Genomic DNA, 27016 nt, shown 5'->3' with positions numbered 1-27016 from the left:
AAACACTGGCAGTAGAGGGTCGAACTGATGAGCTCAGGGACTTTAAACATGGTACGTAAAAGTGCTAACAGCTCAGCCACGAAGCAGCAGACCATGCAAACACAGAGTGGGGCGGCTGATGGCGTCTATAGAGGTGTCTATCCTCTGCTGAATCACTCAAGAGTTCCAAACTTGCACATTAGGAGCTTCACGAAATGGCCGAGCAGCTTCACACAGGCCTAAGATCAAAATGCACAATGCCAAGCGTCGGCTGGAGTGGTGTAAAGCGCCACCACTGGACTCTGGAGCAGTGGAAACATTCTGTGGAGTGACGAATCAGCTTCTCTATCTGGCAAGTCTGATGGACGAGTCTGGGTTTGGCGAATGCCAGGAGAACGTTACCTGCCTGACTGCACTGTGCCAGCTGTAAAGTTTGGTTAAAAAACGGCTAAAAATTCCCAGACTCTCCAAAATCTTGTAGAAACTTCCCGGAAGAGTAGAAGCTGTTACAGCTACAAAGGGGGACCAACTCCATATTAATGCCTATGGATTTAGAATGGGATTCATAAAAGCTCCTGTAGGTGTGACGTGTAGGTGTCCCAATACTTTTGTCCATATAGTGTATGATTCCCATATCATCGTACATCACTAGCTGTGAGCTCTACCATAAAAACAGACCTGAGTTATAGTTACAGAATATCTCTGGCACCAAATTCAGAGCCATACAAAAGATTTTTGTTTTGTGCCCATATGTTACTCTGCTGGAGTAAGTACAGAACGACGAGCTCACACTGTGTCTACATGTGTGCGAGTAAATGAGTCATTTGTTAGTGTCTTATTTGTGAGTGCAAACGCAGTATCTTGCTCACGCTGGAGTTTGAATAAGCGATTGAGATCTGTGGGGTGTCTCGTGTGTGTGTGTGTGTGTGTGTGTGTGTGTGTGTGTGTGTGTGTGTGCTAGTCACTTACTCGTGGTGCAGTTTGAGCGAGTGCGGAATAGGAATCTGGAGTTTAGAGTTGTCATTCTGGGCTTTGCGGTTAAGGTGGATCCAAATGCAGGTCATGGCGAAGGCGTGGGTGGACTGGGGCTTGTTGATGTCTGGAACTGGAATGCACTGCAAAAGAAAGAGCACAAAACCACTCTCCACATTAGGAAAACAACAATACAGATGATGTAATTTCACTTTTGCCATTTTAAAACAAGTTCACACTATAATTGTAACATCCTGTCTTGCATGCTTGGTCTCTCCTTGTTTCTGTCTGTCTGCCTTTGTTTGTGTCTTGTTCTATGTGCTGTTGTTTACGTAGTCCATGTACTTTTGTTGTGGCTCTGGTCTTTGTCTCCTCCCCAGTCCTGCCTTATTGTCATCTGTCTCACCTGTCTGTTGTCTGTAGCCCTCTCATTAGTCCCAGGGGTTTTTTGGTTGGTTCCGTGTGTATTTATACCCCTGGGTGTGTGTTTGCTTGGTGTTTTGTGTTCTCAGGCCCTTTTTTGATTATCTCCCGTTTGTTTTCTAGCCCTCTTCATGTTCTTTAGTCTGGTTTCCCTTCTGTTGAGGTGTTTTGCCAGTGAGTTCTTATTGTTTTATTACTTTGTGTATTCTTTCGTCACGGCTTTCCATGAAAACAAGGACTTGCACTTGCATCCTGCCTCTTCATCTCCCTCAACGTTACAATAATGCGTGTATAAGTGCAGTGAAGTGCAGTGGGCATAAGGTTAAAACTCTAAGGATGTTAGTTGCTGATGTTAGCTGCCGCATATTCTTTAGGCCAGGCGTGTCCAGTATTATCTACTAAGGGCTGGTGTGGCTGCAGGTTTTCATATCAATCAAGCTGCAGCAGACCTAGCTCCACTTTTTTGGTTGAACATTTACCGGTAATAAATCGCCTGCTGTCGAGTAGATCAGCATTTGACTAATAACCAAACCTTTAAATTTAATTTTTAATTGTATTAGCTAGTCCTGAAACTCTTATTGTTCAGTAACAACTATAAATTATAACTACTACGGAACTGTTGTGTGAGAGTGAGGAGTTGAAGCAGCGTTCTTGAAGTTTAAGGCAGGGTTTCTCAACCTGTAGGCTGCAGACCACCAGCGGGCTGTGAAGCACCCTCTAGTGGTCCGTGTGCCTGTTCTCAGAGGGAGGCAGTAATCCAGGCCGGTAACGTTACAAAAACATACATACATCCATCATCTAAACCGCTTATCCTTCTGGGTCGCGGTGGGGTGCTGGAGCGTTACAAAAACAATTAAGTTAATAATTAAAAATCTGTATAACCAATATAAATATTAATAGAGACGTACAAATAAAAACGTTGCAGTAGTGGCAAATTAAACCTTATCAGTCTGAGGCAGCGCAGCCGCGGGTGGGCAGTGAAGACAGTGAGCCAGAGATGGAGAAGTTTCTCAGCGTGCTTTGTTTGGTGCTTATTACATCTGTTTTTTGACATATGTGAACACTCCACCCGTATTTAGGTCTGCAACAAACAGCTGAACCGGTCTGGCAGAAACCACAGATCTCGGTCCGCTTCAAACCCAACCCTGTTCAGTTCACTACAGATGGAAACACGCTCTGTGATCAAACTTTCCAAAGCACGACGGCGCCATACAATCAGCATAATAACTGTTTTAATGACTGACTCTTTAGACTCTCAGCACAAGCTGCTGTTAAAAACAACAAATGAGCCATAAAACAACAGAGAAGAGCTGCGTTTGATTTCAGCTCATGGATCGCGGAGCGTACATTTGGCCGAGCTTCATCGACCTGAGTGGTTAAACTCAGACTAATAAACCAATGACAAAGAAGCAGATCTCAAGTAAGATTCATCATTATTGTTGACTGTGATGACGCTAATTCAAAAGCCCGGTGAGTGGAGTGAGGTTTATTTCAAATGAATCACAAAAACCCTCAAAACTAGAGAGACATCTCGACAGTCACTCTTCTGGAAAAGCCAGAGTATTTTCAGCGAAAATACGAATGTTCAGGTTTTCAGTGTCAGCATTTAAGAAAAGAAAAATAAAGATGTATTTTAAAAAGCTGATTTCAGTTTTCCTGGGGGCCGCTATGCTTTGTAGTTATACACAGGTGGGCCTCGGGGTGGAAAAAGGTTGGGAAGCCCTGGTTTAAGGCACATGACAAACACAAGGCCTGAGGGCTGGGCCGGGCCGGGCCAGGCCAGGCCAGGCCCATGGCACAATCCAATCTGGCCCGTGAAATTATTTTTATTATAATTTTCTATTAATGTTAGTCTGTTTCACAATAAACTACAATAACGCCACCCCAAACAATACTTTATGGGACAGCAGTTACGCCACAAAAAGAAAAGATGCCAGGTGTCTAGGCAGGTTTAACAATCAACCTTGAGTGGACATTTAAAGAGGTTGAAAAGTTATCTGTGGCTAATAAAGCCCATTGTTATTTTCGAAATAGTTCTATATTCATGTAATATTTAAAGATCTGCTAAAAGTGCCAGTTTTGCTGTTGCAGTTTTGGAATATTCTGAATAAACTGCTGGTTTGGATCGCAGCAAAATCTCATTTAAAAATTAAATAAAAACAAAGGAGCTATCTGTCTAGCGGATTTGTTGAGGTTGTTAAACATGGTCCTTTTAGTGGTTGAGTTTGACACCGCTGGTTTAAGGGGTTAAACTCATTTTCATGTACTGATGTATGAAAGAACAGATGGGGGTATTTATGAACAGAAAGATGGATCCGTCGTTTGTAGGAATTTTTATGTAGGAATAATGGTTGACAGAGCGTCTGTCAGAGCTCACTCCGCCTGATGAGTAGGCTCACTCTCATATCATCAGCACTGACACACTGCAGAGGGGCAATCAGAGACCGTAAGGGAAAAAAATCGATAGGAGAAAAGATACACAGAAATGCAGCACGCAGAATGTTCTATCTGTGGTAGAACATGAGTATAAAAGAATAGTGTATAGTATAAAAGACTAGGAAAAATGCCTTTGTTGTTTATCAGTTTGATCTTACACTGAAAATATGACAGAAATCTACCTGTCAATGAAGTACATATCACTGCTGTCAGAACAAAACCCTGTATCTCCATTTTTGTCATTTTTCAGTTTTTGACATAATTTGAAAATATCTGTGGTCTTATATATTGTCTGAATGGACCAACAGAAACGACCCAAAATTACTCGGAAAACCGTCTGGTTCCATCGACTCACATTAAAAGTAGAGAATGTTTTTTCCTTCTCCTATAAAGTTACCATTTTGGAGATACAAGGTTTTGATCCGACAACAGTGATACACTAAAAAAAAAAATCTTAAAATCTTAAAAAAGGCTTCAGGAAAGCATTTACACTCCTCACTTTCCTCCGGGCAGACTGAGTTACTGAACACTGAAAAAAATTCTTTTTTAATGCTCTTTTCCTCTGACATGCTACTGAGCCAATTCAGAGCACTGCTGGTGTCATGGAAGAGTCTGGATGCTTTCAGACCTAAAACCCCTTTAAGAAAAAAAGTAAAAATGAAACTTTAGTCCATTCTGGCTTTTCATCAAGGTACAGTGTAAATGTTCCCTCAAAGGTACAACAGTGGTTTTAAGGTCCAACTGCGAACCTTAAATAAGTTTTTCCAGGTAAAAAGTTTGTATTTGTATCTTTTTATGATCTAATGTTTTAAAACAATTAAATAAAAGCCTGGAGACGAGACGGGGTGTGTGGAGTCAGTACAGCTTAGAAAGTATCATTTCAGTGGATTATGGTTCAGTTATGTTCCCTGACTAAAAGTACTGAGATGGACCCTTGAGGGTGACACCCCAGTGACAAAAGGGGTACTGCCCCAGAGACAGTTTAGTACCTTTATTTCTGAGAGTGTATGGGGCAAAACTACAACCCATGTCTTTACAAAAACTCCAGCAGGTTTCAAAAAGTGTAACAGACTGCATTAGGAGGGAACACAGTGAAGCAGAATGAAGCACTAAATACTATTTATAATATTTATAATATAATATAATATTTATTTATGATATTTAATGAAATAATAAAACACACAAGCAAAATATTAAGTACCAAAATGTCCAAATAATGAGAGTTAAATCAAATTTAATTTTTCAAAAAGATTACTACCCATGTTTACTCATTCTGATATATGTATTACTGTATTACTCATTTTGCCAGTTTTTGCTCTAATTTTTTCTGTTTTTCCTGATATGATTTTTTGCTTCTGAAATCTTTCTTCTGCTTCTGACTTCTGGCACTTTTTGACAGGGGGCGGGTCTTAGAAGAGGGCGTTCGCCTGCACTCTCTACTGGTCTCCTAATTTGGAGTGACAGGTCTACTCAGCCACGCCCACTCAGTGGGCCGTGACCTGCCTCGAACATGGCGGAGCTCTTCGTACTCAGTGTACGAACCTCATGAACAATGCCGGTCATATATGTTAATGTAACACACGCTCAGGGTCCGGTGTAAAATCAGAAACTGAAGTATATTAAGTAAACTTAGCTGTTTGCAGCTGCTAGCGCTACCTAGCATAGCAGTGTCCGCTACAGCTAACTAGGCGAGCTCTGAAGCTGTTTAAATCAGGCTTTATTAGCTCTGCTTCTGGAGGCAAGAGCAGTAGGAGAATTTTAAAAATGCTTTATCATAACAACCACCAACTAATCGCTGATAATTTATTAAAAAGTTTTAATCATTATTTTCCCCCTAAACCTTTAGAGGAAGTGAGTCTAGCCATCAAACTGGTGCCGTGCTGAAACAGTACTTACTGATCTTACCTCTTTCTCAGGGTAGAGCAGGTCAAACAGCTTCATGACAGGCAGGAAGTCAGCCAGCGCGTTCTTCTGGATGCTTCCGGAGATGAACTGCAGCAGGACCCACATCAGGTGATCTCGACCTTTAATCAGACCACGACCGGCCAGCTGCAGAGAGATTCAGACACACATATACATCAGGGATTCATCTCTAACACTGGATGAACTGGAAGCAAAGTCTGTTAACCCTATCAAACGAAACATCTCATCGGAGATCTAGTCTTGATTAAATCTGCCCCCTGAGTAGGTGGTGTGCACGCAGGGAGTTTCAAATACAGGGAGATTCAAAAAGATTAATCCGATTTCAAAGTGCCATATTTTTACCACAGTGAGGTGCCTAGGAACCAATCACAATCCAATTGAAAGAGGGGGTCATAGAGTTTCTGACTGTCGGTGGAAGATGGTTCCCTTCAGTCTGAGAGGAGATGAGACCCCTGAGCAGAAAGCGTTCTGCGTTCTCCACTTCAATAAGAGTGAATCCGTCATAACTGTGCAGCGTGATTTACGTCAGCAGTGAAGCTCCAACAGCTCAGAGCGTTCGTCGTTGGCTCCACAACACTGGATGATCTCCGAAATCGCACTGAAAGAGCCGTGAGTGCAGCGACACCCGACACGCTCAATCCAGTATGGGATGAGTTTGACTATGGTGTTGATGTTGTCTGTACAGCTGGAGGAGGTTCATACTGAGACCTTGTACAATTACATAATACACTTTATGCTCATTTAACCCATTTACAGTTCACTGTATTGATCTGTAATGATTTACAAGTGAAATAAATCATTTTGAAATCAGATGAATCTTTTTGAATCAACCTGTATTAGCCTATTTGTCAGAATGGGGAACTGAACCACAAATTTCAGTGTGCAGATCTATGACATTGGTGTCCTTAAGAGCTTTACAAAGCCATCTTTATGTTGCAAGGCAGTTTTTTTTACAATAAAAAAAAAAATCATACACTTATCACCCCTTACAGTGAAATTCTGAAAAATAGGTGGAATTCCCCTTTGAGAATTTCACCTATTTTTCAAACTGTCATTTTCAGGTGGTCTCTTTAAGAGCTTAACATAGCCTTGTATATGTTGCAAGGCAGTTTTTTTACAATAACAAAAGTTTTTTGCACTATTTCATCACCCCATATTGTGCCTCTCACTTTATGAACTCCTTAAAGGGGAATTCCACTGATTTTTCAAAATTTCATTCAGAGTGATTTGATGTGAAATAATTAATCTATAGAGAAGCTTACCAACGCTTATTGTCTTTACAGTGGTGGCGAAAGGAACCACAGGTCACAATGTCTGCGACACAAATGTAGCCATTGTATTTACTATCACAAAACCACCAGTGAATCTACACGAGTCTTCTGAGTTTATATATGCAGTGTTGATGGGAAAATCAACGGTCAATCTGAAAAAAATTTTAAAAAGTTTTATTTTAGGGGACTCAAAAAACTGTGTCACAGAACTACTGTGAAACAATCTCTCAGACATCAGGCAGTGAATTCAAAACCATTACATGTAGTAACTGTCTGTGACGGAGCTTTTAGAGGTGGACGTCTGGTTCCTATCACCACCACTGTGAACAGTTCCAACTCAATAAGTTCCTTTGGAACGGAGCGTTTCACACCAAACCACTCAAAGACTTTGTTGACATGTTAACCATTTAATGATGCAGAAATTTTGAAAAAGCCAGTGGAGTTATGTTTGGTAGCTGATCATCATGGAATGCAATGTTTTCTAAAAAGAGAAATTATTTACACTTTGGTGATCAGCAAATCCGTTACTGGTCAGTGCTGACTAATATGAAACCTAAAGGAGACGCCCAAGGATGATGACCTATGACACCACCCTCCTAGCTCTACTGCTGGACCGAGGGTTTCAGTCACGTTGTGTTTCTATTGAGGCCGCCATATTTGAGATCGAATTTGTGGCTTCGCTGCTCCGCACGAACATAACTAGAGGTGAAAGACGACTAAAATTGCTCTCCTTACTTTGGAAGAGTAAAAACGTTCCTCAACAAGGTCGATAAAATAGTCTGTGATCCTTATACAGTTTCCCCTGAACTCCTGGTCCCACTTAAACTGACGGAAAAGCAGCCAAATTTGTTTTCCTGACATCTATATTGATCTCATACTCAGCCCCTCCCCCTATTCTGGAGTCTCTCAAAGCATTTAAAAGCACAGAAGCCCACCAGCTCTTCACGTCAGGGTGGGTAAAGGATCCCATGGTGTGAGAGGAGATAAAAGCTCTGTGATCATAGGAGGGTAACGACATCAGCTAATTAACACAGATGAGATCAATGCTGGCCTTTAGAGAACTTTAGCTGATGTTAACAGCCGAGAGATGAACAGTCGTCCCCCTAACGGAGCTGCAGACAGCCGGCATAACTTTACTCTCTGTTTCTGATTTAAATGACGTTTGAATGGAGAAACATAAGCGTTAAATATCAGACTGAATGTCGTGGGTCGGAAAACGACGTCATGTTTCGACGGACGTGATTCTGTAAGTTTGCTAGTGCAGTTAGTTCAGAGTTCAGCTCCAGTCCTGAAACCCTGTACTGCATAACTGTGGTTTCCTGGTTAAAATACCTGATATTATTAGCTGATTAATCCCTTCTTGAGCTGAACGAGGTGAACAGCAGAGAGAAACACTAAACTATACAGTGCAGGAGCTCCAAGCCTGGAGTTTGTGTAGTCTCTCATCATTCTCGGCTTCTGTCGCATTTTGCAGGTGAATCATTCACAAAGCACAGCAGATTGAAGGCGTGCAGCGCAGTCACTCCCTGATTTGGTCCTCAGAATGGCGGCGACCATACAGTGTGACGTCAGGTGAAACCCGAGAATAAAACCAATACGGTTGCACACAGATGTATAAATCATTTGAAATATGATGCAGCAGGTCTGCACTCTAAATAAATAACCGAAAGCTGAAAAAATGTAAACATTATTAATAATGTATGATTCCACACTCTGCGCAGCACCTTCTGATGCAGTGAGAGCACCATGTGCGGGAAGCTGGCGAACTGGAAGAGGACGAAGAAGATGAGCTGGCTGGACAGATGCTGCCAGAGCAGCTGGCTGGTTCCACCATCGTCAAACTGCTCCTCCGTCTCCGAGCGCTCCATGGCGTAAACCACCAGGTCCACCAGCTGCTCCTCCAGCACGGGGCAGCGCTGCTTATGCTACACACCCCGCAGGGCGAGAGACACAGAGACAGACAGAGAGAGAGAGAGAGAGGAGAGAGAGAGAGAAAGGGGGGAGAGAGACCCACAGGACAGATACGCTTATGCATGGGTGACCTCCCAGCTCTAAATACAGCACATCTTCAGAAATAAATTTGTTCTTACAATATTTAATACAAATATATGGATTTTAAATCAAATGTTTTAATATAATCATCAATACTCAAACTGTTAATATAAAGGTGAAATTTGGGGGGTTTGATTTTCTATATCTAGGCAGTTATTAGAAAGAAGGAAATTCCACTAAAGAACTAAATTCTACTCTATTCCATCAGAAGAAAGCCAGTGTGTCTGCCATACTGATGTCAAAATATATACAATTCACTCCCTCTTACATACATCAGGATTAAAGAATGAGATAAAGTTCAAGACAAATACAGAGAATAGATACAGCAGAAGAAGTTTTACTTGTGAGGAGAACAGTAGCTCATTTCTGTATTTCACTAAAGCAATGGTTCAGTTAAAAACCAAAAACACAATTTTCCCCCTAAAATCTGCCCAAATCACAACAAAACTCAGGCTTCAAGAAGACCAGCTACTGTCTATGTGTACACATAAGCCTATATAACCCTGACATTATTGAGCAAATTGATATGGTCTGAGGTAGGGCTGGGCAATATGACCAAAAATGTTATCACGGTAAAAAAAACCTTCGTATCAGTCGATATCGATACATATCGCGACAAATGTCCAATTGTTATTTCTTTGAGTTTGAAGGCTGATTTTTGCTCCTGGGTGGTTAATAAACTGTTTTAAACTATCCTTTATGGTCAGAACACGACAAACACTCACCAAACAGTGGAACATTTCACAGATCTGTCATGAGAGAGTGGGAGAAAGTGTCTGGTTGGCTGGTTTTACCAGCTGGAAAAGCTGGAATTTTTGTAAAAGTCACAATTTAAGAAAGAAAATAGATTATTTTAGCTGTCTGGTGACGAGAGCTCGGCTATATGGTTACAAGTGCTAAACTGTTTAGTTTCTCAACAACGTCAGCTTAATACAAACCACAAAACATTAGCTGGCTCGGTGGGTCGGTGATGGATCACACCGCCTCACTGCCATCACTCCTACCACATCCCTGTCAGAGCCTATCACAGTATTCAGACACCAGCTAGCGACGACTGGGTTTCTCTATTCTATCGTAGTAGTTTGAGGGGTGAACTGCAGTATATCTGACGCTCGCTGTGTAAAAGCATTAACTGCAGTGTGAATCTCTCACACCAGACAAACAGAGTCCTCCTTTTAGCTAAGTTTAAACTGAAAACTGCTTTTTTGTCTTGTTTGATCTACAGCAGCATCAATTCGCCGTGCTGTACGAGTGACAGAGCGCTGCACATACAGCATCCTCAGTTTACCATCATTTAAATCAGTGCAGCGATCTTTGTTTCACTTTTGTTTCTTGGGAATGCACTAATACTAAAACATGACTGAGCGCTGTAACAGTGCTGTAGTTGTGAGGAGCAGACGTGATTTAACGCTGCTAAAGCTGGTTAGGATGTTAGGAAAGAGGTGAGTTCGCTGTAGGACAGTATAGTTACACCACTGACCTCGTCACTCACACTCGCCGGTCGCTCCACTCAAACAGGGAGTGTATAACTCCACGTTTCAGACGCTGCTAAAGTATACACCCTCTCTAATCATGTTGAAAAACTCGGAAGTGCGCCCTCTTGTGGTGACAGCAGAGTAGTGTCGCTTTCCTTGCAGTAGAAAACGCCACCAGGGCTGTCACTAGAACGTGGAAGTGTGAGAATGGTGTATCATATCGAACATTTATCGAACATTTCTTATATTTCTATCAAGGAAAGTTATATCGCGATAATGATCGTTATCGTTTTATTGCCCAGCCCTAGTCTGAGGCCAATGTGTGAAGATTTAAGCATGCATTTTTCATGCTAATCAATGTAAACAAGCTTATTATTCGTTATATCATTCGCCTCACAGCTTCAGTGCAAAACTAACGAAGCAAACGTCAGATAACAAAACACGTCTTGGTTGATTGACTACATTTGTGGTGGGTGGGGCTCTGGAAATTTGATTTTTGGCAGAACCATCGCTTTAAGATACAGGAAACCACTGGCTTTTGGGCCATATGCATAAACCTCACTTTCTCACAGGAAATCAATACCTTACAAGCCATCTAACAGCAACCACAGCTCGGAAAATACAGCCACAGCACAGCCACACATGAAACATGAAAGTGCAAAAGTGTTCATAGCACTCACAGACACACACACACACACACACACACACACACACACACAGACAAGAACAGGGCACGACAACTGCACAGGCGCACACAGAAGCCCTGACTGCAGGGAAAGCTGCAACATATCGCTCAATCTGTTCACTCCCTGTGCTTGAGAGAACACTGGCCCACTGGTTCCATCGCAAAGTTCTCAGGTTTAAACACAAAATGGTGGGGCTGAATGGGCAGACGTGTTTCTCAGGGAAGCGCTGCCCCCTTGTGCTAAACATTATACATGACAACATGGAGATTTAAACCAACCATGATTATTTCAGATGCCGATTTAGCTACACCGAAGTGATTTGGCTGATTAATAACCCCACTGACGACATAATTTGGTTTAATGCTGCGGTAACACTTTATTTTGATGGTCCACTTGATTTTATTCAATTAAATATCTAAATCTACCAGCTAAATTCACCTTAATAAGGAAAGTGGCTCCCTAACACTCACTCTTATCCCAACCTAAACCCATACAACTGTTGTGCTATACTATTTAAAAATAATTACACTATTACATAATAATTACACAGCTGGATGCATAATAAATTACGTTTAAAAACAAGAGTACGAACAACGGCGACTATCAGATTTAAGTCATAATGTTATATCTTTACTTAAAAACACAGCATTGATTAAAAGTTCAGGCGTCCACATTTTCCACCCAATTTCTTGCCTGCTTCAATGAGCTACGAGTGGAATAATTCTTATACAATTACAAAATGATTTTGCTGTCAAACAGCAATAACTTAAAACTTATAATCTTAAAACATGACATTAGAGCTGCTGAACATCATAGTTAGTTAATAATGTAGTTTAGATGAGCTACAAAGGACCAATATAATAAAGTGGAACCAGTACGCTCTGAAAGCCAGTTCAAAAAAAGAAATAAATGAATATAAATAAATATAAAAATCATCTCTAAAACCTCTGCCCCGGTGTAGGGCGCTCCCTCCTGTCTCCCCAGATACACTGCAGCTTCCCCTCTGAGGTGGCATGCAGGGGATTTGTTGCACTGACATTTTCGGGCACTGGCTGGGGTGGAAGGTAAACTGATATGTCTGTGGGGTAAAAGCACTGGTGTTTGTATCTGAACAGTGTTTTGATATGTCGGATTGTTTTGCAGGGTTTGTTCGACCAGACTGACCAAGTGATTTTGAGCTGCTGATGTGCGGAAAGCTAAACTGCTCGCTATCGTTAAAGTGATAATTCTGCAATCAATCAAATTAACACAGCCCCCACCCCCACCCTAAACGTAGTTAAATCAGCCAAGACCTATTTGGTGACTCGAGTTTGTTTCTTTTGTTTTGATGTGCAGCTACAGGGTTAATGTAGCTAAGACAGGCCTGGGAAATATGACGATACATCTACAACCTATATATATTTACAAAATACAGGGAGATTCAAAAAGATTGATCCGACTTCAAAGCGCCATATTTTTACGACCGTGAGGCGCCTAGGAACCAATCACAATCCAATTGAAAAAGGGGGTCATAGAGTTTCTGAGTGTCGGTGGAAGATGGCTCCCTTCAGTCTGAGAGGAGTTGAGACCCCTGAGCAGAAAGCGTTCTGCGTTCTCCACTTCAATAAGAGTGAATCCGTCATAACTGTGCAGTGTGATTTACGTCAGCAGTGAAGCTCCAACAGCTCAGAGCGTTCGTCGTTGGTTCCACAACACTGGATGATCTCCGAAATCGCACTGAAAGAGCCGTGAGTGCAGCGACACCCGACACGCTCAATCCAGTATGGGATGAGTTTGACTATGGTGTTGATGTTGTCTGTACAGCTGGAGGAGGTTCATACTGAGACCCTGTACAATTACATAATAAACTTTATGCTCATTTAGACCATTTACAGTTTACTGCACTGATCTGTAATGATTTACAAGTGAAATAAATCAATTTGAATCTTTGTGAATCACTCTGTATTTATCATGATCAATTCTCTCACAATAAAGTACAATATGCTTTTCATATTGTGAAAATCGTCAGTACTTGTTGAAAACCAGCCAGCTGCATGTTTTACTATAAAAGTGCAAAATTAATCCTGTTTAACTGGATTTAGCATCAAATATTGAATAAAAATCAGTTTTTGATAGTATTTTTTTTTAAATGTAGCACTGCTGGCTTTTTTCTCTCTGTTCCAACTGATCAGATTTCTGAAAAAATAATTATTTTGAATATTGTATATCGCAAAAATTCCTGGCAGTCACAATATTATATCACCCAGCTCTAATCTAATATGTAATTCAAGTTTATACCCGTCATCTTTCATGTGAAAAACATTAGCTTCATAGTGCCAATGCCAAAAAAGCAAACTTCAGACCCCAAACATCTCTTTGCTGATAAACTACATTTTTGAAATCAAAAAATTATTTTTTAAATTGTAAATTGTAACTTAGATTTGCTTTTGCCAAACCATCGAGTTAGCTTTTACAAACATATTTCAAATTTACATATCAGGCAAAGAAAATACAGAAACTCCTTCTGGACGCCTATGGAATCCAAATAAGGTCAACAACTCATCCTCATCAGCCAAAAGAGGATGCAATAACTGTGCTGGGAACAGTGGAGTGAATGTTGTCAGATGACTGGAACTGCATTTAACACAGGACACGGGTTCAGCCTGGGTCTGATCTGAGAGGATCTGTTTACAGTGTTTACTGTTTATCTGATCACAGTCTGACATGCACTGCAGATCAGGGCTCGAACTTAAAACTATCTTCATTCTCAACATCATTTATTGCCTCATAAGCACACAGAGGGCCTGACAGCTGAGGGTTTCTTGTGGATACAGGTGTCAGATATGACGATATAACGTCAACATCGTGATAAATTAGATAAGGTCACATAAGGGCCTTAAACTAAAGTGACCAACATTTGTTCCACTTCTAAGAAGCATCGTTACTAATAGAACTGAGGCAGAGTTCAAAATATAGTCAATCCAACGTCTTTTCCTTGAATAGCGACATCAGCTGTTCAAATGCTGCTTTTAAATATGTTATTCAATGCTTTATGCATGCGTTATGAATCCCCCCATAGTTAGATTTCAATAGTGCTATCAAAATAAAGTATAATTAAAAATAATGATATTTGTAGCACTCATAAACACTTAAAAGTGGCACTACTAATGCACTGTCCCTCTTACAACTTATCAAATGTGGAAAACTAAATGTTCTTAGGTCATATAATGTTAGATTTTTGTCGCTGTTCATCGATATGAGCCAGTATCATGGCAAAGCTAGTCCCAGTGCTGAAGCATCTCCGCACTTATACACCTAATTCTGGCAAACAGCTTCCAATAGAGTTGTTAATCAGCTATCAAGCCTTATCATTTACGCAGCAGAAAAGGAAATAAGGGAACTGTGGAATGATATGGTCACTGCAGGAATGGAGCTTTTTATACTTCACATGTGGCAAAACCTGCAGGGAGTTTTCAGCTACGATCACACAGCAGGTAAAAGTGGCCCAAATCTGATTTTCTCACCAAATCTGATTTCTTGTTTGTCTGTTCAGATTATCTTTTAAATGTGATCTGTATGAGACATCAGTCTGAACAGATCAGCTCCTAAACTGACCCACATGCACAAAAGAACAGAGCGTCACGCTGCTTCACGGCTCATCCAGAGGTAAACAATCACGACCGCCAACGAACGCCAGTCGCTCCCAGAGGATCAGCTTCATCTTCACCAGCATCACAGGAGCCATCATGAAGCTTCACTGACTGACAGCTGGGCTCGTCACCCAGAATGTGTTCGAGCCGTAAAAAGGGCGCGGTCACTTCTTTGGTTCGCGTCCTCGGATTCTTTAAACTTTGCTTTCAGACTTTTAGCTGTTCTTAGACGCTGCAGCCTCGTTCTCCTGCGGCCGCGTTCGGACATTTCTTTAGAAATCTCTTCAAACACGGAGGGTTTTGGATGAGTCTCTTCTAATTTTGGTACAGAAACATCAGCCTAAACGTTTATGAGGTCTCAGCAGTGCGAAATCATGACGAATGTTGAGTTGGATTGGTGTAAAAGTTGCATGAATTCCAATCTGGCGCATTGCTGCAGATCGGATACGTTTCGGATTTCAGTGCCACATGCGAAAGCGTCTCAAATCGGAATTGAAAATGTCAGATTCAGTGTGTTTATCTGTTCACACTGACACACAGACACACATCTGTGTCACATATGAGGAAAGAGATGGGATTTGGGCCACTTTTACCTGCTGTGTGAAAAAGCCTTAGATTTAGAGCAGACATCACAGTCAATCCGAGAGGACAACCATCTCAGAGATGTCTTTGCTCTCTGTTATTTGGATTGCTGACTTAAAACTTTGAGTTAAACTTATGTTAAAGTTCCCTCTCAACAATAAGGCTCAGTAATGTTTCAGCACAGCTTAATAACCTGCTTATGAACAGTACTATGCAAGAAACAGCTACTGATTCTGTTTAAAGGAAATACTTTAATTTGCCATTTGCCTCACTTGTGATCATCAGGATTGAGGACTGGACTTCACTGAACGATCTTTCGCACTTTTGGGAGGGGAAAGAAATACAGCAAACCAGGTCTGATTCAACAGCTAACAACTAGAATGAGGAATTAAACGTTTAAAATTAGTGGCTTGGTTTCTCTAAAGCAGAGGGATCAAAATAAAGCGGTCTAAAGGTCTAAAGACTGTTCTTGGAAGTCTGGATTTAGGAGCAGCAGGAATTTCAAGGTCTGTGTTTGTATGTTTATTCCTTTTTCTGTATGTATGTATGTATGTATGAATGCACTCGTGGCTGTAAATGTGCTTACATGTGTGCGTGTATGTGTGTCTTGTCGTAAATTAGATGAAATCAGTCTCGACTATGGAGAAGCTTCCATAGAGTCTGGTTAGTCACAATACAACAGTAAGATTTATGAACATACCTGAGCAATGTTCAGGGTCTAGAGCATTGGCGCAAGGTGGGCGGGGTAAGACAGGACAGAACAAAAATAAAGGAAGAAAAAAAAGAAGACAAATAACAGTGACTAGGAGGCCAGCTCCAAGTACCCCCGTCAGTCAAGCCAAACCACACCCCCCCCCCCAAACAGACATGTATCAGAGAGACAGGCGGGGCTATACTCCCTGAGACAGCAGAGCAGAAGAGCATGCCGTTGGCCGAAAAAAAAAAGGACAGACAAGACAGCTAAAGGCCCCGCCCACCCCCACCCGGAGAGAGAGAGAGAGAGTTTAGCACAGCCAAGCAAAAGGCGGCAAGTTCGGAAGTGCGCTGGCGTGGCAGGGAGTATACTGGAGGCTGGCCTTGCAGAAAACCAAGCAATGCAAAAAAATCACTGTCATTCACTTAAAACACTGCAATCGCCTACTTCAGTGGGGTCTGACACCAAACCCACCGACTAAAAAAGGGCTGCTGCGTTCTGTCTCTCTTTCTTTTCATCTTCTCTCTTTCTCTCCCTCTCCACAGCATCTGCTTTAAACTAAGGAAGACCCACAGAACAGAGGAGAGGGAGAGAAGGAAGGGAAACGAGCGGGTCAGAGAGACAGAAAGACAGAGGCACAGGAACATAGAGAACGAGAGAGACTGAGAGACTGAGAGAGAGAGAACGAGAGAGAGAGAGGGAGAGAGGGAGGGAGATGGAAAGGGAGTGAGAGAGATGAAGAGAAAGATAAGAGAGAGAGGGAGAGAGAGAAAGTAGAGAGGGACGAAGGAAGGCAGGGAGAGAGGGGTACCTGTTTGTTGAGGCCGAGCATGTTGCAGACCATGTCTCTGGAGTAAGGCTGCTCCAACACGTATCTTAGCAACCCCGTCTGGGGCTCAAACAGGTCCTGTAGATGGGAAAAATGTGAACTTTAAGTCCTGAACTGTGTCAGCACACCACTGCAAAATTTGGTCAACCAAATTAGGCCAGTTTCAAAATTCGCAGTTACTGTAGGGCAACTAGGGGAGAGCGGGGCACGACAAGACACATTCGGTTTTTGTTGAATAATTTAAAAAATATTTAAGTTGGAATAATCATATTTTTATACAAGCAACATATACATCTCTGCTACAAACGAACACTTCAACTTTGTTTCAAGCACCAACTGTTCATGTACAATTCCACCCAAAATAATGGGAAGTGCAGTGTTACAGTTTAGCCCATGGGTGGGTTCACTGTAACAGACCAGAGCTCGGCAACATGCGGCTCTTTTACTGTCCTGTTGCTCCACAGCTGAATCAGATTAGTAGGTAAAAATAAAATAATCCTCCTTTACAGTAAAATAAAGCTCTGCTGATCGTTCAACACAGTTTAACAATAAATGGTCTTAAACTCTGGAGTTAATGTAGAACTGCTGATTCACCCTTCAACCCTGAAGATCAGCGCAGACTGCTGGTCACCATAGCAACACAGACAACAGTCTCGCCTAGCTAGTAGCTAACGAAACAGCAAAGAGAGAGATTTAAGATGAACATCGATAATTTGGAGACGAATGGACTTATTAGTGTTTATAATCACTCCAACTGGTTTCCTGATACGATTAATCTGCAATGAGAAACTGAAACACTAAAAAGTCACAAAGCTGAAGTTTCTCATTCGCCAGCTTCTCATTCGAATTTTCACGTTCCACCTTAAATGGTGCAGCAGTTAGGCCTACATTCTGCCACCTCAGGCACCATTTAAGGAGGAACGGGAACATTCGAATGAGATGCTGGTGAATGAGAAGCGACTTCAGCCTCATAAAAGATTGAGCACAGAGACATTTTACAAGAAACTGTTCTACTTTTGCGGAAAAGTTTCCTGCTGGAGACGTGAGAAAGGCAGCTACAGCTGAGCTAAAGCTTAAAGCAGAGCAAAGTAAGTCTGTGTTTTCGTTTATATTTTTTAGCCTATACTAGAACATCAGCACATGCTGAGACATATTTACAGCCATGATGGTAAAATGTTACTTTAATAAAATGGACATAAAATGTGGCTTGATTTTTGTTGAAAGGTCAAAATGGCTCTTCTTAACATTTGGGTTGCCAACCGATGCAGTGGCGGCTGAGGGTAACTACTAAGCACTACTAAGTACTACTGTACTAACTATTAGTGTTTAACAGTATATATTACTTTGCTACCACAAAAACTAAATGCCAATAATTTTATCAATTTCAGAGTGTAGAACTGAAACGTAAAGGGTTAAAAGGACACCAGTATCGGTACATTATCAGCCGACAATCTGAATTCAGATATCAGAATCAATTTCGGAAGAGAAAGAGTGGCATCTTTAGTGCTGCTGAATAAAACTCTTCGAGGGACTGAAAGGAAAAGCAAGTGGCAACATATGAAGGAGGATTTCACCTTATCGTAAGGCAGCATGCCTCTCAGAGGGAAGCGCAGAGTGGAAGGATCCAGCTTCCAAGAGTTACAGATCGCTCCAGAGTTGTTCACCACAGGGAGGAGACTGCAGCGGCCTAACGAACACACACGGGAGACATTAGTCACACAGATATTACCATCAACTGAAGCCTGATTCATTCAAACACCCACACAGACCCAGGCACAGATATACAAGTTGTCTGACCCCTCTGAATTCACGCACACAGACAAATACACGAATATGCAACTCAACCTTTGCCCGTTCAAAACAGGGCTTTCTGTCTCGTTCTGACCTTTTCAAAGAGACAATTAAAGCCCTTGTGTCATGGTTTGTACAAACAGAGGCTTTTTATTACATAAGCTGATGCTCTGATACTTGGACAACGCATTATCTAATCATATACTGTTCATATGCTGAGCAACTAGGGCTTCCTGGAAAGTGAACTGAGCTATTTTTTTTATCTTGTTTGCTTTTGTCAGGTCATAAATATCTTGGTAATAAAGGGGGAATTATCATGAGATAGATGTTAGTCTCACCACAGATGGAGTTCATCCTCGCGGTGGGACGGAAACTGTCCACAAAGTCTGATATTAGGCTGCCCAAAAGCTGAGGGGAAAACGAGAGACAAAAACAGAATTTAAAACAATCGTTTTTCGGTAGAACTATTTCCAACGAGACAGCGGTAATTTCTCTGTGAAAGCAGGCTTATACTCAGGCTTAGAGAGGGTGTGTGTATCTATGGAGAATGAATATGGACTGATGTGTGTGTTCCTTTCTATCATGTAAGCAATATAGCACAAGTTCAACCTCGTCTCTGTCTGCAAGATGCTCAGAAATTGATCCATGCGTTTGTGTTTTCTCGACCTGACTACTGTAATGCTTTGTTCATAGGACTTCCTGCAAGTACAACCAACAAACTACAACTTGTGCAAAATGCAGCAGCAAGAATATTAACACAGACTAGAAAACAGGATCATATTAGAGCAGTTTCAGCATCACTGCACTGGCTGCCCGTCTCGTTTAGAATTGACTATAAAATTTTACTACTAGTTTTTAAATCTCTTAATGGTTCAGCACCTTCATACATTTCTGATATATTGCTGATATATTATGTTCCTAATCGAGCTTTTAGATCATCCAGTGCGAGCCTGCTCCATATTTCACGTATGAAACTTTACTTTAGCGTTTAACTAGTTTTTTATTGTTTCCTTTGTTTTTACTGGAATATTACTATTACTCATGTTCTTGTTAGGTGTTCTTGTTTTTTTATTGTCTTTCTTTTTATTTACACTTTTATCTGCATTTATTAATATATCCATTTTCTTCTATTTATTGTTTCTTATATTTTGTTTTTATTTTTGATCATCTTTTCTTCCTCCGTTGTTTTTACTTTGTACTGTGAAGCACTTTGAGCTGCATTTCTAATGTACGGAAGGTGCTATATAAACAAACATTATTATTATTATTAGTAGTAGTAGTAGTGGCGCACAAGTGCATGATTCAATCCATATTATTCTTATGGGCAAAATTTCTTGTAAATCATGAACATTAAACGCTCAGAACACCCTAACATGATAGAAATGTGGGAATAAATAAAAATATAAATAATATCTATATTTATAGGCTGGAATGCTTGTGTCCTGATATATGCAATTTCATTTAAACATCGTGTGTTTACACTGAGAGTCAGGCAAAAATTCATAAAGAATCGCAGAAATCTGTTCTTAAACCAGTGTTTTAATAACACTCCTATTTTCACCAGGGTAAATAGCTATGTTAGCATCAAGCTAGCAGTTTTAGTTCTATTTGAGATTTTTTCAGCTCTAGTGTAAGTAGGGATATTTTTAGCTCACTCTAGCTAACTTTCTTTACTTTGCATATTTCAGTTTTTTAATAACACCTTATTCAACAGCTTGAACCTGAGGTCTGTCTTTTACTATTATAGCCTGATAGCCAGTTAGTGACCTTCTCAGCCTACTAATGAGGGCAGAATCCGGTTATCCGAGTTGCATAGCAAGGCAAGAAAATAGAACTATCAAGAAGAAAATTAACAAACGAGCTAAAAGTAAAAGGTATTAACCTTATTAATTACTTAACAAGGGCACAGCTTGTTACCTACTACCATATAGACAATACATATAATACTAAAGATAAAAATATATACTCAATTCTTCACCGCCCCCTCCCCCACCCCCCCAAACACTACTATCTGTATGTATATACAAACTCTCACTGTGTGACTCTGTGTGCTTGTAAACACTGTGCGAGTACCGTACCCAGTGTGAGAGCTGCCCCTCAGGGTAGAGCTTCCGGATTTCATTCACAGCAAAATAAGCAGGCAGGAGACACGCGTTCCTGTCCAGGATGTACTCCACCACCTTCAGCATGACCAATAACACACATCATTAGTAATAACGCAGCAACTCCCAGTCCGAATCCTTGAGACCCCATTTTCGGCATATTTGGTTAGGCTAGCACACATACAACGTACCAAAACTGCCCTACGGAAGCTTTCAACACTAAAAATATAAAAATGATTCATATTTCTGCATTAGGCTAAAATAATTATACTTTAGCTTGCCTACAGTGCACTGTGAGCATAAAACAGCAACAGAACAAATCAGCTTGGGGCTGTCACATTGGGGTCAACTGTACCTCTCTCGCCGGCAGGAGCTGGTGCACCACAGCCGAGCTGACCAGGCTGGGGATGGTTTGAATCTTATCCAGAACGGCCTTCAGCAAGTCTCTCGCAGCCTGCCACAGCAAATAAGGGTTAGTTAGCTAGGAGATTTTAGGTCTCTGCCCAAGAAATGTTACTCAATTTTATTAATTTTAAACTAATAGTTTTTAACTTCAAGCTGTCAAAGTACATGTTTTGGCCAACACAGAGAATAATACGTTAAAATACTTCAAAACAACACTGTAGTTAATGGATTAACAAATGCAAACACAAATTGTTTTGTAAATGACTGGATGAGACAATCATTAATGTGATGTTCCAGACAGTTTGAACCATTTAATATAAAAAGCTTTTTATATAATCTCTAATTCACTGAGCTATGGGTAACAGATGTAGCTCCATTTGCAGTGTAACTCGATTCAAACTAAGTACCAAGAGAAGAAGAGTATTAGAATTTCCCCACTAGAAGTTCAGCTTCCACTGTACCTTATAATCAACTCCACCGATGATTTTACGGACCAGTTTGAAGGTCAGAGCCCAGAGCTGGGTCCGTTCCCACTCCAGAGTTTCAGAGTTGATCAGTGCCTGGCACACCATCCTACACACACATTCACAGAACAGTGAAATAATCACATATTAAAGACACAAAACTCTGCAAAACACCAATGAAATGAAGTAAGTGGATATAACAACCAAATACAGTGATACACAAATACAAATAACTGACACCAATAATGGAAAATAACAACACATTAGCCTTCATAACTAACTTCAGTGGTTTCCGGCTGTCAGAGAAACATGGCAAACAAAACCAAGCTTTTATTCCATAACTAGGAACATTTTATTTGGACAGTCCACTTTAGATGCTTTGTAGATACTCACTTTACTTTCAAGATAGATTCAACTAAATTGACCTTAATTTTAACTCTAAACCTGGATCTAATCCTAACCCTAACCTCAACCCCCACCCTGGTTCAAATCCTAACCCTAAACCCACCACTGTTTAGAATCAACTGAGTTTCAACAGATAATTCGTTAACATTTTTAACATCTGTAGAAAATCTATAGGGAACTATAGTGGACTATCCAAATAAAGTGAGACCTTACTTTATATTGCACTGTTACTATGTTAAAAATTGTAGGTTCTATATTATTGTTATCATGATAAAGTATGTCACAACAGGCTTTTCTGAGTACATCATGGCTGCTGTCCATACTTCTAGAACAGTGAATAACTGCACGTACCATAAAGAGGATAATTTAGAGAACGAACAGTGTACAGTAAAGTTATGGTGTAGTATTAGATTGACACCCAATCAGTTATGCAGTTTATGCAGTTCTAGATGCCCATTATGCCATCATCTTATTTTATTCATTAATTTTTAACAATTTGATCCTCCTGATTTTTCTTAAAAATGTAACTTTTATTAATGCTAATTATTTTATATACTTTATATACTTGTTTTTCATAAATTACCACCACAGTACCTTTTTACCTTTTCTGGCAAAAGGTTTCAAAGCATTTTACACAGAACATGTTGGTTTAGTAACACTACCTATTCTTCCGCGATCAGACTTTTAAGCTCCACTCCACAATCTAACCTTATTTTATGTCAATTACTTTTTTTGAGATTGTGTATGTTTTGTTTATGAGTGTATATTGTTTGTGTTTGAGCAGCACCAAAATAAATTCCTCTCAGTCAAGTACCGACTGACACGGCAACAAAGTACTGAACTTGGATTAATGCATCACTACTGTTTTGCTGATGCATTTGCTCCCCATTACAACTTGTCTGCAAACTTTAGAATAACTAAATATTGTTTATATTACACGTAGTGACAAGAATTACTGTGTGTGGGTATTTAAATGTACAAGGTTGAAAATGACTTTTGTTTTTGCATTAATTATGCGTTCACTAGACACTGCCGCCTTAGCAAATGTACTTTAGGCAAGATTCACATCTACACTGCTTATTTACCCCCCGTTCTGTAATGAAAATTTATCGGAATGTCGGAATCTGAAGGCATAACATATCCAGAAATTTGTGAACTGTGACAGCCATAGCCCCATGTATGGTTGTAATACTCTCCTGTAACCAATCGTGTATATGTGTAAGTACCTTGGTGGCAGCAGGCTGGTCTCCACAGCCATGGCCAGGCAGTCATAGAGGAAGGAGACGCGTTTGGGGCTGTGCTGGCTGTGAATGAACCTCACGATCCACTGCACACACTGCTCGTGGGACTCCTGCAGAAAGAAACAGTAACACCACTCACCACAAACGCTCCAACCGATATTCTGGCTGGTGTGCCAATCTCAAAAGTGAATAAAAGTGAGTTCTGTTTCCAAAAAGTCTCAAAGCCTAGTCTACATCGACACAAACCTGAGGAAGTGTGCTCCAGTACTGCCTGAAGGCCCCTAAACAGCTGATCAGTTTGGTCCTCTCATCTTCAGGGGTGTCCATGAACATCCTGCAGTTTTAGAGACAACCACAGAACATCCACATGAAGCTCAGAGGATCACTTGACAAAAGCTACCTCCACATTACAAGCCTCATTGCTCAAATCCGATTTTTTGCTCAAATCCGATCTCTCTGACACGATGGTTCACACTTGTTTAGGTAAGTGACTCATATCTGTCATTAGTGTGAACGAACCAGCGTCCTGAAATGACCCTCATGCGCACATCCTACTTAGTCACGTGAACGAAACGCGTGCATCACACGCATCATCGGCAAACAAACTAACGAGCAGAACGAGTGAAGATAATTAACTCTGATCAGTTCTCAGCTTCATTATTAGAGCGAGACGAAGGAGAAAAAGGTGAGATGAGCTGCTTTTCCACCGTTTACAGGCTTTAACTTCTGTTCGGCGCTGCTGCCATGGTAACGCTGAATGATGGCACATGCGCAGTGGAACAGAGGCACGTGAATTCCGATCTGAGCATCACATTAAGGTCACATGACCACGAATCAGATACGTATCCGATCTAGGACCACACATGAAAGTGACTCAGGTCGGATTTGAAAGGGTCAGATTTGCGTGTCCACACAGCTCTGAAAACATCAGATCTGAGTCACATTAGGGCAAAAAATCGGATTTGTGCCACTTCAACCTGGTAATGTGAACGCAGCCAAAAACATCTGTGGAATACATATTTCTGGCAAGCTTTTCAGACACAGGCAAAAACGTTCACACCTTGTTTACATAATAACTTTCACGCAATAGTTTCATTGTCAGTAGGCTAAAATCAGGACCTGCTGGAAGGTGTTCAGCTTTATCAGGTTCATCACAACTTACCCAGCAAAAGCCTCCTCAATGACTTCTGTTTTCTGTTCCAGAAAAAAGAAAGATAAGTACAATTAGTGAACTAAAATTAAACACATATCTGCACAATGGTGATAATAAAAAGGTGATCAAGCAGCAAGACCATAAGTTGGCCTCTATATCAGAAACCTCCTTGTATTTACACTCACTGTCCATTTTATCAGCTCCACTGACCATATAGTTTCACTCTGTAGCTCTACAGTTACAGACTGTAGTCCATCTGTTTCTCTGTGTACTCTGTTATCCTGTTCTTCAGTGGTCAGGACCCCCATGGACCCTCACAGAGCAGGTATTATATAGGTGGTGGATCATTCTCAGCACTGCAGTAACACTGACGTGGTGGTGGTGTGGTGGTGGTGTGTTAGTGTGTGTTGCGCTGGTGCGAGTGGATCAGACACAGCAGTGCTGCTGGAGTTTTTAAACACCGCAGTGTCACTGCTGGACTGAGAATAGTCCACCAACCAAAAATATCCAGCCAACAGCGTCCTGTGGGCAGCGTCCTGTGACCACTGATGAAGGACTAGAGGATGACCAACACAAACTGTGCAGCAGCAGATGTGCTATCGTCCCTGACTTTTCATCTACAAGGTGGCCGGACAAGGTAGGAGTGTCTAATAGAGTGGACAGTAAGTGGACACAGTCTTTAAAAACTCCAGCAGCACTGCTGTGTCTGATCCACTCAGACCAGCGCAACACACACTAACACACCACCACCACGTCAGTGTCACTGCAGTGCTGAGAATGATCCACCACCCAAATAGTACCTGCTCTGTGAGGGTCCATGGGGGTCCTGACCACTGAAGAACAGGGTAACAAAGTATCAGAGAAACAGATGGACTACAGTCTGTAACTGTAGAACTACAAAGTGCTCCTATACGGTCAGTGGGGCTTATAAAATGGATAGTGAGTGTAGAAACGAGGAGGTGGTCATAATGTTATGGCTGATGTACGTTATATGCATACAAAGCAGGGAAACACCACAGCACGCACGGCAGTACTGTATTATACAGACCACTGAGCTGTATTTCTGAGCTAGTTTGCAACAACATTATGTGAAAACGAACAAAAGCACAGGCTACGAAGCTAAATTTGGCTTCCTATCCGAATTTTCCGTTCCACCTTAAATGGTGCAGCAGGTGCCAGAATGTAACTGCTGCACCATTTAAGGTGGAACGAATAGGAACCCAGCTTCAGCTTCGTAAGCTAGCTTGTTTTACTGTTCCACCTTAAACTGTGCAGCAGTTACGTTGATGCACCATTTAAGGTGGAACGGACAATTCGAATAAGAAGCTAGCTTCAGCTTCGTGAACGGGCTCTGCCTTTGATTGAATAAACACAAAAACCGGGTTTAACGATCATACTTAACAATTAACCGGACTCAGCTTTGAAATCCAGTGATTTTCCGATTATTATCGCGTGAAAAAATGAGACTTTATTCGCAGGAGCTGCTAATTCTGTTAGCATTCAGTTCAACACTTAGCGTTAGCTACAAACACACAACCACGTACCACTACATCCTCGAATATGCTCTGAAGCTGACTTTCCATTGGAATTGCCATGATTTCAGCACTGCAGGGTGGAGAAAATCTCGGAAATGTTTGGCATTTGTTTAATTTTTACATTAGCAACGTTAGCATGCTCAAACAGCGGCGGAGGCTGCGAGCGCGCACCTCTCAAAACAAACCGATAAACCCCGCAAGGTTGAAAACGATGGTTCCGCGGTTACTAACTCACTCACTGAGGATTAAAATACCGGCTATATTATTATTTTCATTCTCATTATTATTAGAACAGTCACTGTGGGTTAAAAGACCAGCTATATTATTATTTTCATTCTCATTATTATGATAACATTAACTCTGGATTAAAATACCGGCTATATTATTATTTTCATTCTCATTATTATTAGAACAGTCACTGTGGATTGAAATACTGGATATATTATTATTTTCATTCTCATTATTATTAGAACAGTCACTGTGGATTGAAATACTGGATATATTATTATTTTCATTCTCATTATTATTAGAACAGTCACTGTGGATTGAAATACTGGATATATTATTATTTTCATTCTCATTATTATTAGAACAGTCACTGTGGATTAAAAGACCAGCCATATTAATTTTAAAAAGCTCACTATTCTCATTATTATTCTAACACTCCGTATGGATTAAAACACTAGATGTATTATTATTCTCATTCTCATTATCATTAGTATAACACTCACTATGGATTACAACACATCACACACAAAACACATTAAACTTAAAATATCAATTAAAGAGAGAGGTTTATTGTTTAATTAGTGTAATTGTTTAATTTTTAATAATACTTAGTCTAAGCACAAGAAAAAAGGCAAAGTACAAAACAGATATAGGACATGGGCCCTTTAAACCACATGAACTTTCGTACAAACCCTGCTGAGGAAATCAGTTTAAACCTCAGGCTGCTGTATCAGTCTGGCC

At 40.8% G+C, this 27016-nt stretch overlaps 1 protein-coding gene across 1 annotated transcript in view; it reads right to left on the bottom strand.

Moving 5' to 3' along the window:
- Window positions 1-26239, bottom strand: part of med23 (mediator complex subunit 23) — an 80582-nt gene extending 54343 nt beyond the window's left edge. The window contains 14 exon segments of the mRNA XM_036564162.1: window positions 949-1094; window positions 5716-5859; window positions 8729-8929; window positions 16129-16146; window positions 16934-17029; window positions 18526-18638; window positions 19081-19150; window positions 20821-20922; window positions 21200-21298; window positions 21711-21822; window positions 23345-23469; window positions 23606-23693; window positions 24522-24553; window positions 26057-26239. Of these exon segments, the coding sequence (XP_036420055.1) occupies window positions 949-1094; window positions 5716-5859; window positions 8729-8929; window positions 16129-16146; window positions 16934-17029; window positions 18526-18638; window positions 19081-19150; window positions 20821-20922; window positions 21200-21298; window positions 21711-21822; window positions 23345-23469; window positions 23606-23693; window positions 24522-24553; window positions 26057-26107 (1397 nt within the window). The 5' untranslated portion in view covers window positions 26108-26239.
- Between the last annotated feature and the right edge of the window lie 777 nt (window positions 26240-27016).

Source organism: Colossoma macropomum, unplaced genomic scaffold, assembly GCF_904425465.1.
Source record: "Colossoma macropomum unplaced genomic scaffold, Colossoma_macropomum, whole genome shotgun sequence".
NCBI lineage: Eukaryota > Metazoa > Chordata > Actinopteri > Characiformes > Serrasalmidae > Colossoma > Colossoma macropomum.
Note: the sequence above shows the minus strand (reverse complement) of the source record. Positions and strands in the feature narration are given on the sequence as shown.